At 41.5% G+C, this 11,313-nt stretch overlaps 1 protein-coding gene across 1 annotated transcript; it reads left to right on the forward strand.

The window, feature by feature from the left end:
- The first annotated feature begins 76 nt into the window (after positions 1 to 76).
- On the forward strand, positions 77 to 11,178 carry gipc3 (GIPC PDZ domain containing family, member 3). Its single transcript, XM_018760393.2, has 8 exons — positions 77 to 103; positions 1,475 to 1,613; positions 1,746 to 2,105; positions 3,810 to 3,995; positions 4,682 to 4,862; positions 7,745 to 7,854; positions 8,112 to 8,193; positions 8,909 to 11,178. Exons 3-8 carry the CDS (start codon positions 1,809 to 1,811, stop codon positions 9,058 to 9,060), a joined length of 1,008 nt encoding a protein of 335 aa, XP_018615909.1. The 5' UTR covers positions 77 to 103; positions 1,475 to 1,613; positions 1,746 to 1,808; the 3' UTR covers positions 9,061 to 11,178.
- Positions 11,179 to 11,313: the final 135 nt, after the last annotated feature.

The raw sequence follows: 11,313 nt of genomic DNA on the forward strand, positions 1-11,313 counted from the left end.
CTTTTCCGCGTGAGGAAACGTGGAACGATCAAAATGGGCGGGGTTACGGAGGAAAATCGGAGAAAAAAACTTAGCTGTGAAGCGCGTGACGGTAGCGAAAGCTGTGAGCACATTCTGGGAAACAGTAGTGAGGCGATGAATGCTATCCCAGCATGCTTTGCTGATAGACGATAGCGCTTTGCACGTGTTAATGTCGCGGTTGCTTTTTCACTTTTATCTAATTAATTGTAAATACTGTTTCAAAATAGATCTGCATGACTTAGTAGTAGAGTTACATAAGTACAGTGCCTGCTCACTGTTAGGTAGCAAAAATCTTGACAAAATAAGAGCAAATTCTATATAATTTGGTCGTTCTAGTGTGTAACAATATTTTTTATTGTGACACAATAAAACTGTTGTAACGACCCCGCGTTACTGTTTTAGGAGGGAGTGTGTGTTTAAATGTAAATAGTTGCATTATGGGAAATAATATTAAATGTGCGTGTGTAACCACTGGGGGCACTTAAGGGGAAAATGGTAGGGTGACCGTGTGGAGGAGAGCTTAGTATTGCTAAGGCAGGTTGTAAGCGCAGGTCCTGGGGCAAAAGGGGTCTTCGCACCGTAGAGTATTAGTGCTTCTGGGCTGGTGTTCTAATAAATTGTTTGTTATGAACGCTGTCTCTGCGTCCTTCTTTGCCCCCTTCAAACCTACAGCGCTGCGCGCCGCACTCTTTAGGTTGAATTGTTATATATTTTTTCTTAGTGTGTGATGTGTTTAGCTGCGGTGTTTATTAAACTAAATGAAATAATTGGAAGAATGTTTGGATTGAATGGAATTCATAGTTTTTTCCCCCTGAACTCTGGTCTCTATATTACTAGGCGAAAGATAGTATGAAACATGCTGTTCTCCCGAATAGTCCAACAAAAATATTGGACACATTTTGGTAACAGTGTAGTGGAAATTGGATAAGTTAGTTTTGTGTTGTGACTGTATTGTCAGGATGTACGTGCGGGGCTCCATAACACCTTTCTAGAAATGTACAAAAAATGACATTTTTAAAAAAATTAATGAGAAATTATTTTTCTAAATGAAGGACGAGAGTTTGACTGCAGAATCTTTTCTCACCGTTTATTCATGTAATAGTATACATACCACATAATGTAAGAAACATACTTGTCACATCCGTGTTTTTAATGTTGCTGTACCTTTGAGTAAGGTGTGTATCCTGAACCGGTTCAGTAAAAATTACCCGGCTGTATAAATGACAACTGATGAACAAGTCTGAGAACACAAGAAAGGGCCTCACTGACTCAGGTTTTGCCAGTGCAAAGGCATGTGTTTCAGATAAATTGGAAACTCTAAAGTTGCGTACAGTCTGTGCATGTGTGTTACATTGCTCCTCTTTACAGATAAGTGAATGACTGTTCAGTGTAATCTAACACTGTAAGTCACCTTGGATAAAGGTGTTAATGATCATCGTGTGTTGCTTTGGAGGAAACATCAGCATTTCATCTTTTCACTGATGTGTCGCGGCGGTGCTGTGCTTCTGTGGGCGCGAATTCAGTGGGATCATCTGTGGCCCTTGCGTGAATAGACCCTGACCTGCCAGGAGGACGTTTCGCATTCTTTCAAGGTGCCTGATGGTGTGATGTCTTGGTTGCCCTCTTTGGCGTTCTCTGTTTGTCTCCAGTGTCACAAAAGAACGGCATGCCGGTGTCGGGTGTCCTCCTCGTGAAGCTAACACTAACCTGGATCCCATTACCAGGCGACGCTCATCACTAATTCATCCGACTGAGCCCAGTGGTGCTCTGTGCACCTGCTGGAGATCATGCAGCCAGAGCCTTTGGAGAAGAAGCCAGAGCCTGGGCCAATGCAGAACGGATTGCCCACCAGCCCACCGGCAGAAGACACCAAGGATGTGGATGAGGAGGCGGCCCAGGGGACTGTGCCCTCGGCGCCCCCACTTCCACCCTCGCCACCGCCGCCACCCCCGTGTTCTCGGCCCAAGCTGGTGTTTCACACACAGCTGGCCCATGGCAGCCCAACAGCTCGCATCCACGGCTTCACGAACGTGAAGGAGCTCTACGCCAAAATTGCAGAGGCTTTTGGCATCTCTCCCTCAGAGGTAAGTTGCTCAATTTTCTGCCATGGGAACAAGAGAGGGAGGTTTGCCTCTTCTGTCTGCTCTGCTTTAGAGGACTGGTTCTGTGGGGAAAGATAATCTGGTTTATTGCTTATGCTCAGAATATTGTAGAATGTGCTCACTGTCCAGTGTTTGACTGGTGTTTTCCTTTTGCAAAATCAACACGTAAATGTTACTGTATTGTTGGAAGAGCGACCTTACAAAGCTCTTTCACGAAAAGATGGTTACTTAAACAGTTTTTTTAACAGTTAGTAATTAATGTCTGTTTCTTCGTCAAATATTCTGAAGAAAAAATAACTCATTCATGTCTACGCAATTTCTATAACCGATTGCTCTGAGCAGAGTTGTGGTGAACCAGAGAGTATCCTGGAAGCATTGGGAGCAAGACTGGGGGGTACACCCTGGAGAGGGCGCCAGTCCATTGCAGTGTAGCCACACTCAGGCATTACCAGATTATACATAAAAAGTTATAGACCTGCAATACAAAATAAAAGTAACAAGCAGCAGACAATATTAACAAAATTATTTTTTTGAGAAATGAAAGACCTTTGTGTGTTCAGTATTACTAAAACCAATGTAATACACACACACACACACACACACACACACACACACACACACACTTTCTGAACCGCTTGTCCCATATGGGGTCACGGGGAGCTGGAACCTAACCCGGCAACTTACGGTGTAAGGCTGGAGGGGGAGGGGACACACCCAGGACGGGACGCCAGTCCGTCACAAGGCACCCCAAGTGGGACTTGAACCCCAGACCCACCAGAGAGCAGGACCTGGTCCAAACCACTGCACCACCGCGCCCCCCCTACCAATGTAATAAAAACTTCATAAACAATAGAAATAAATTAAAGTAAATAAGTTTAGGCATTGTGTTTATATTTGACTTTGAATGTCATTAGAGTTCTGAAATAAATGTTTTCAGCATTTTTAAAATGCTATGGCCACTTAAGTGATTTACTGGCCATAGACTTTGCCAGGGAAAAAATGGTTGCCCACCCTTCATTTATGGAGTTTACATCGTTTTTTTGATAGCCCTCAGCTACCCCCTGCCATTACCAAAGCTGGTTTGACCCATGTGTATCCCTGATGTGTAAATGTGAATTGGGTGTCCGCTGTTTAGATACTGCTACTACAGCACAGTATCATTAGTATGTCATCTTTATATGTGCACGATCATGTTTAGAAACAGTTTGCCAAAGCAATCTGTGTATTATACAGTATTTGTCAAAAATTTGAGCACATCTAGTCAATACTTAGCGGGGGGTATGGCGGCGCAGCGGACTTGGCCAGGTCTTGCTCCGTGGTGGGTCTGGGGTTTGAGTCCTGCTTGGGGTGCCTTGTGATTGGGACTGGAGTCCTGTTCTGGGTGTGTCACCTCCCCCTCCAGCCTTGCGCCCTGTGTTGCCGGGTTAAGTGGTCTCAGTCTTTTGACTGGTACTGTATGTGTAAGGAAGGTGATATAATACAAAACTCATAGGGTATTTTTAATACCTTTTCCCTGAACAGCCAGGCACATGGGTGAGTGTGTTTGGCAGCTGCTCCAGCCTATCTGTTTCTAGAAGTCTCTGACTCTGACCTCATACACACACACCGGTACCACACTGTGTGTATATAGTGTCTAACTGGAATTACTGATACCTGCTGGTTCTGTGCCGCTCCTTTTGGGGCCAGATTCTTTTCTGCACCCTGAACTCCCACAAGGTGGACATGCAGAAGCTCCTGGGTGGTCAAATAGGACTGGAAGACTTCATCTTTGCACATGTGCGGGGAGAAACCAAAGAGGTGGAAGTTATCAAAACGGAGGATGCACTGGGCCTCACGATCACTGACAACGGTGCGGGATACGCGTTCATTAAGGTAGTGCCCACATCCAGCTGTGAGAAAAGAATAAACTGTTGATGGAAGACAACCCTTCATAAGAATGTAGTGAACAGTACATACTGCATGAATAAAGCACAAAGGGGAGCACTATCTTTGGACAGGCTATACCTTTCACAAAAAGGAATATTATTGATTTATGGTTACAGCACAGTGGAAAACCAAATTTATTTATTGGCTGTTATTTATTATTTATAGTGTTAAGTTGGTACATTTAACTGTTTTTACTGAAAACGTGAGTCTCACTGCAGGGCTTTCCTTAATTTCTTAGCAAATTTTGATGAATTTTAAATATTGTCATTTTATGAGCGCGGATGTTTCAGCATGTATTCAAAAAATGCCACATTTGAACTTTCTATTTACACATTTAATTTTACATTGATTTAGCAGATGGAGAGACTGATGTAATTGTCTATATACTGAATATTTGGGTGGTAAACTGGGGACGGCAGGAAGCATAGTGGAGCTGCTGTGTTTGGAAGCAACTGATATGAATCTCACCTCCAGCTGTAGTACCACTGTGCAAGGCACTTACTCTGAATTGACAAAATAAGTTAAGAAGAAATGACTAATTATTTAAATGAAATCACTAATTAGATCAATTAAACATCAGAATGTAAACCAGGAAATCCAGAATTCAGTGTTAAATCTCTTTTTGGTTTTAGAGAATAAAGGAGGGCAGTACTATAGACCGGTTAAAGACAGTGTGCGTGGGCGACCACATCGAAGCCATCAATGACCAGAGCATTGTGGGCTGTCGGCACTATGAAGTTGCAAAGATGCTGAAGGAGCAGAGCAAAGGAACACCCTTCACACTGCGGCTGGTGGAGCCCAAGAAGGCCTTTGGTGAGTGAGGTTGCTGTTGCTATTAAGAAATGTGTTAATGTATGGACCACACATGACTAGAAGGTAAGTAGATCCTAGCACACGTTTTGTTTACAAGACATGGAAAGTGTCAACATCAAACTCTTTTCAAAACATACAAGGAGCAGCCATATCTTAGCATTGAGATTAAAGTCTCTGCCACAAGTACACACACACACACTGGCTGAAACCCTTTGTGCCAAGTGGGGTTGCGGTGAACCAGAGCCTAACCAGGCAACACAGGGCATAAGGCTGGAGGGGGGAGGGGACAAACCCAGGATGGGACGCCAGTCTGTCGCAAGGCACCCCAAGCAGGACTCAAATCCCAGACCCCCCAGAGAGCAGGACCTGGCCAAACCTGCTGAGCTACCGCACCCACCCTCTGGCATCCGTAATAAAAGCGTAACAACACACATGTACCTCATTTTATTTGTGGCTCATCCCATAAACATGTGCAATGTTTGTAATCCTGGCAATTTATCACCGTCATACACAGGCTGTAAACTCTAAAGAACCGTTGTGGTTGCACTTCACTATCATGTATCAGATTGGTGGGCAGACAGCGCTCACGTTTGCTGTGATGTAGAGAAACGTTATAGAAAATATATAAGAAAATGCAATTAAAAATAATCTGGAACATAACAATCTTCTAAAGGCACAGGCAGTGTAATTTATCTGTAGAGGGAAATGCACACACTCGGACTGTGAATTAATGACAAAAGTGGTGAGCAGCACCACTTTGTGGTCGTAATAACTTCTCCCCTGATCTCCCACAGTACGTGCTTCATAAACTTGGAATACATCATCTGTTTGTGGGGAAAAAAAAAAAACAAAACTTCATACATAGCTATAGGTATTATGTATATTCACTTAAATGGTGGTAATTGTAACCTGTACAAATTCTAACAATTCACTTAAAACATTTAGCTTTCTGTTGACATGCTAAGAACATGTATGCAAAAAAAAAATGTAGTCCATATGCTTAAATTAGAAAGAGACTTAATAACTCAGTTCAAAAATAAATACCTCTTGGGTTCCGAAATAATTCAGCCAACAATAAGGGGACAAAGAAAAATTTTAATGTATTACATCCTTACAACCATGCCCCCACCCCTCCCCTTAGAGTTCATTGTGCTGCATGTGAATGAACTAGGTTGGCAATCAGTGTGGGACAAAACTCAGCTCTGAAGTCTGATTGGTCTGTTCTCAGGGGAAACATAAGACTTACAGCTGAACGTGGCCAATGAAATCAAAAAAAGAAGTCAGTGGACAGTTAACAGACATTTTTAAGGGTTCAGTATACTGTAAGTGGCACAGTAACTGATAGCTGACAATGGCCAATAGCATACCCAGAAATGGCTTGCAGTTAACACTAGTTTGAATAGTTGCGAGGAAAGAAAAAACTTTAAATATTAAAACACTTTAAAGCAACAAGAAGAGGGTGGCTGGAATGTAATTGTCATAGTGAACAGAGGACGTGGGGCAGGCTGGACCCAAGTGCAGGATCGTTTCTTTAGAACTAAGGGATCGGACGTGTTCTCGTTGTTGGGGACAGGCGAAGAGTCAGTCGATTGGGGGTCAGGGTGAGAGCGAAAATCCGTAGTCGAAGTCGGGAGGTGAGGCAAATAGTCAGGAGCCAGGGAACGAAGAACAGCAAGTGGAACTTTCGCCCATTCATCAATTATACAGGTCTTCAGCTGCACAATTGTACAGGGTCATCGTTGCTGTATTTTGTGCAGGTCAAGGCTGCAGACAGGCCAATCTAGTGACAATCTAGAATGTAGTTTGGCGTTGTCCTGCTGGAAAATGCAGGGACGTCCTTGGAAAAGATAGCATTTGGATGGCAGCCTATGTTGCTCCAAAATTTGTACACATCTTTCTGCATTAATCGTGCCCTCACAGATGTGCAAGTTACCCATACCATGGGCTCTGATACACCCCCATTCCATGATAGATGCTGATAACAGCTTGCATGGTCCTCTTTGGCCCGGAGAACACAACAGCTGGTTTTTTTCCAAAAACTATTTGAAATGTTGACTTGTTGGACCACAAAACATGATTCCACTGTGCTACTGTTCATCTCAGATGACGCCGAGCCCAGAGAAGTCAGCGGCGCTTCTGGACAGTGTTGATGTATGGCTTCTGCTTTGCACAGTAAAGCCTTAACTTGCATCTATGGATGCAGCTGCGAATGGTGTTGGCTGGCAAAGGTTTACCAAAGTATTCCCGAGCCCGTATCATGATATCCATTACAGACACATGATGGTTTTTAAGACAGTGATGTCTGAGGGTTCGAAAATCACGCACGTTCAGAATTGGTTTTTGGCCTTGCCCTTTATGCACCAAGATTTGACCAATTCCTTGAATTTTTTCATTTTATTGTGCACTGTAGAGGGTGAAATGCCCAAAATCCCACCAATTTGTCTTGGGTAAAGTTGTTCTCAAAGTGCTGGATTATTCGCTGATTGGAAATGGGGTTGTATAAGGAGCTGGATACCATAGCTGTTCTTTGACCCCCATGAAGGGCACATAGTAAAGAAATGAGCTGTCAAACATATTATCTTATTGTATTATTACTTGAAAAAATGAGCAGGAAATGGAGAAGAGCTAAACTTCATCCTTTAGCAAAAACTTGTACTTAAGAGTCTACCCATTTTCCTATGTATTTATTCAGGCGTAGTTTACAATTTTAGGGTTTTATTTATAAATGCCATGAATGATGAGGAATACTGAGACAAAATTAATGGTGGTTTTTTTCAAACTCAGTGCTACATTCTATCTAGACATTCACAGCTGGAACAAACCCAGGGGAGTCATTTCATGTGTTTGACACACCACAACGTTGCTGCCCCACTCTGTTGCAGACATGATTGGCCAGAGAACAAGGGCTCCCAAGTCCAGCGAGGGGAAGATGGTAAGCGGGAAAGAGACCCTCCGTCTGAGGTCCAGAGGGGCTGCTACTGTAGAAGAAGTGGTGAGTTCCAACAGCCATCAGTCAGGTTTCTCACCCTGGGCTAAGGCTCCCTGAGGTTCTTCAGATATAAATGAGGTCTTTCTATAATCATCACTAGTCAGAGGGGGCTATTATTTACAACCAGTGTGCTGGATCTAAAGTTCTTACTCAGACAGGACACACACCAAATATGGATTTATGTGTTGAGAAAGGGAACATGCAGGTTTGCTGTTTGAGTTTGTGATCCAACTTTTGACATGATCATCATTTTTCTGCAGCCCAATGAGTTTGAAGAGAGAGCTGCTAAGAAGGTGGATGACTTACTGGAGAGTTACATGGGCATCAGGGACTTGGAACTTGGTGAGAGAGCTTTGCTTGCAGAATAAACAGCACTGCTTATGTGATCTAACAGAAGGGGGTATCAGAATAGACCTCTTGGATACATAGATGCAATTTATAATTTTACATAATAGTGACAGTTGTTTACCCAGAAATCAAGTGCTAGACAGCTGTTCAATGCTGAATGATAAAAATAGAGCCAGAAAAAAAATGCTGGCTGCTCCTTTTTCATGACCTCTCTCCTTTTTTATCTTTAGAGGATTCGAAAAAACAGAGAAATGATTTCTTTTCCCATGCATTTTAACACAGCAAGCAGTTTAAAGCCAACAATAATACACAAGTATTCCTATGAAAAGATAAACTGCAAGTAAATTTGTTAAATATGTATTTTATGGTATATTTGTATCTGCAAGATGTCCATAGTAATAGCGGTCTAAATGGCCACAATATAATTTAAATGTTCTGTGTCTGTACAGTATGTTTAGCAGTACAAATGGAACAATGCTATTGCAATATCTGTAATCAGAGCTGAATTCACTCATCCTTTATTGATTTACAGGAATCCTATTAGAGCACCTTATCACATCAACATAAAAAATATTGTAAAATGAGGAAGGTATAGTGTTTCATGAAATATTTCAAAGGGGGTTGAAACTGAAGGGATGGTTCCTAATATCCAGATTTGCGCTTAATTGATTGTTAAGCAGTAGATAATAGCCCTTCTGTGATCTTCCAGCGGCCACCATCGTGGAGGCAGGAAAAGACAAAAGGAACCCAGATGACTTTGCAGAGGCTCTGGACTCGGTGCTGGGTGACTTTGCTTTTCCAGATGTCTTCCTGTTTGATGTGTGGGGCGCCATCGGGGACGTGAAAAAGGGCAGGGTGTAGGGGTTTGACAGCTAGAACCTTGCTTCTTCTTCTGGGAATGAATGTCTTGTACACCCACAGCCAGCTAAGCTTCCTAACAGAGTTCCATTAGTCCTCCATAATGGTCCTCCCTTTTTGATCGTTTATACCTGGACATAAATGCAGTCATGAGGAAGTCCATCTTATTAAAACTTCGGGGTGTGAAGCTGTATTTTTAAATGTTATATTCTTAATTCCATGCCAGGTCCAGGTGCTTTAACACACCCCTTAGGTCCACGTTTGTAATCATTCCCCACACAAACTACTCAAGTCATAATAAAATTAAATAACAATAAAAAATTACACATTGATCTTCATGGCATCATACAAAAACCAGCAGAGATATTCACATGTATGCAAGGCAGCCACAGCAAAAGTTCGTGAATAAAAAAATGGTACGTTGTACCATTTTTGCCGGAAAAATGAAGGTCTTCATTCTTGTTTCAGCAGAACATTATTTGTTTAATTAGAACATAATCTATATGCTTCATAGTTAGACACACTTTGCAGTGATTGTCATGTAAGTCACTGTTGCTCATTATTGTAAAATGTTTTATATTCTGTATGCTATCAGCTGTTTTTGTGAGGCAGCACAAGTTCTGCTGTGACTGGAGCAGTAAAGCTGTTTATTTAAGGTTTATTTAGAGTGTTTATTTTTCTGTATGGCCTTTTTGAGCGATACTTGTCTGATTACTAAATAATAGTGTCTGATGGATTCAAAACTGAGTGATTTTAGTTGTTCAATAGATTTATGTATAGTGCTTAATGCAAATGAAGACCCGATAATACAAGGCTAATATTTTCATATGCAGTGACTGTTATTACTAATAAAAATTCAAACATTCAGATAACTGTTTTGCGGTTCACATCTCTGTAGAACATTTAAGTGTATCAAACTGAACTTTAAAGTGAGGAACATCTTGTTTTTGGAAATAAAACCAAAGTTGAGACTACATTCATACTGTTTTATTTTTCAAGGAAATGACAGTCACAACAGCATTACTCTATACTATTTACCTCACAGAATCTACACAAAGTTACCAACTGACTCAAAATTAATTAAAATTCACAATAGTGTACAGTATTTGACATACGTACTAAAACTGTATTTTGAACTAATAGTGAAAAGTTTCAATACTCATCAGTATGGCAAGAGACCCATCTGATAAAGCTTTTTCTTGCATTTCATTACACATGTACAGATCTAAAATTCGTGGGTACTGTAATTTTTATATACTATAGTGCATTCACCAGTATAGGCAAGCCATAATAAATTAATTTGCAACTAAATGTAGAATATTACATAATATTCAATATTCACCACATAGTTATAAAATATTACTGTTCACATAGCATTCTGAACTGAACACAAGTTTATAATTAGAGATCTTTTTTGTCTTAAAATCTCAGGTGTTATTAGAGACTATAAGGTTAAGACTAAGTCAAGTCTGTCATGAAGAGCACAAGAATTTGGTATAAATTCAAATTTGTGCTCATAATGACCTTTTGTTGATCAACTTCATAGCCACACATTTTTTCAGGTGTGCACTTAACTGTACTCTTAAACACATGTTTTTCCTGGTTTATTTTGCTTCCTCTCTTTAGAAGTGACAAGAGAATGTGGCAAAGAGGAGCAACATGAAGTCTATCACTGGAACCCAGCAGGAACCACAGTCCACTTTTCTGTTCTTCAATTTTCTCTTTTGGTCAACAGGGAGCGCAGTTGGTAAACACTGGCAGGATACAAACAGAAGTCAACCGCTAACTTCAGTTTGTGCTGGGTGCACTTCATAAAATGTTCTTCAGAAATAATTAAGGTGCTGTTTTTGTTAACTGCAAAAGTCAATTATTATTCCTATTCTATATTATTTATCAGTAACAGCAAAAAACAGAAGTGGCAGACTCACAGGCACTGACACTAGATGGGCATTTAAAGTCTGAGAACTCAAAGCACTTGATGAACAAACCCCGAAATTAACATTCTATGTCAGTTACAACTCTGACAATTTTGCACTCATATTCCTTTGTAAACTGTGTCATATATATATATATACACACACACACACATTTTCAGAACCGCTTGTCCCTTACAGGGTCACGGGGAACCGGAGCCTACCCGGCAACACAGGGCGTAAGGCCAGAGGGGGAAGGGGACACACCCAGGACGGGACGCCAGTCCGTCACAAGGCACCCCAAGCGGGACTCGAACCCCAGACCCACCGGAGAGTAGGACTG

Source organism: Scleropages formosus, chromosome 2 (genome assembly GCF_900964775.1).
Source record: "Scleropages formosus chromosome 2, fSclFor1.1, whole genome shotgun sequence".
NCBI lineage: Eukaryota > Metazoa > Chordata > Actinopteri > Osteoglossiformes > Osteoglossidae > Scleropages > Scleropages formosus.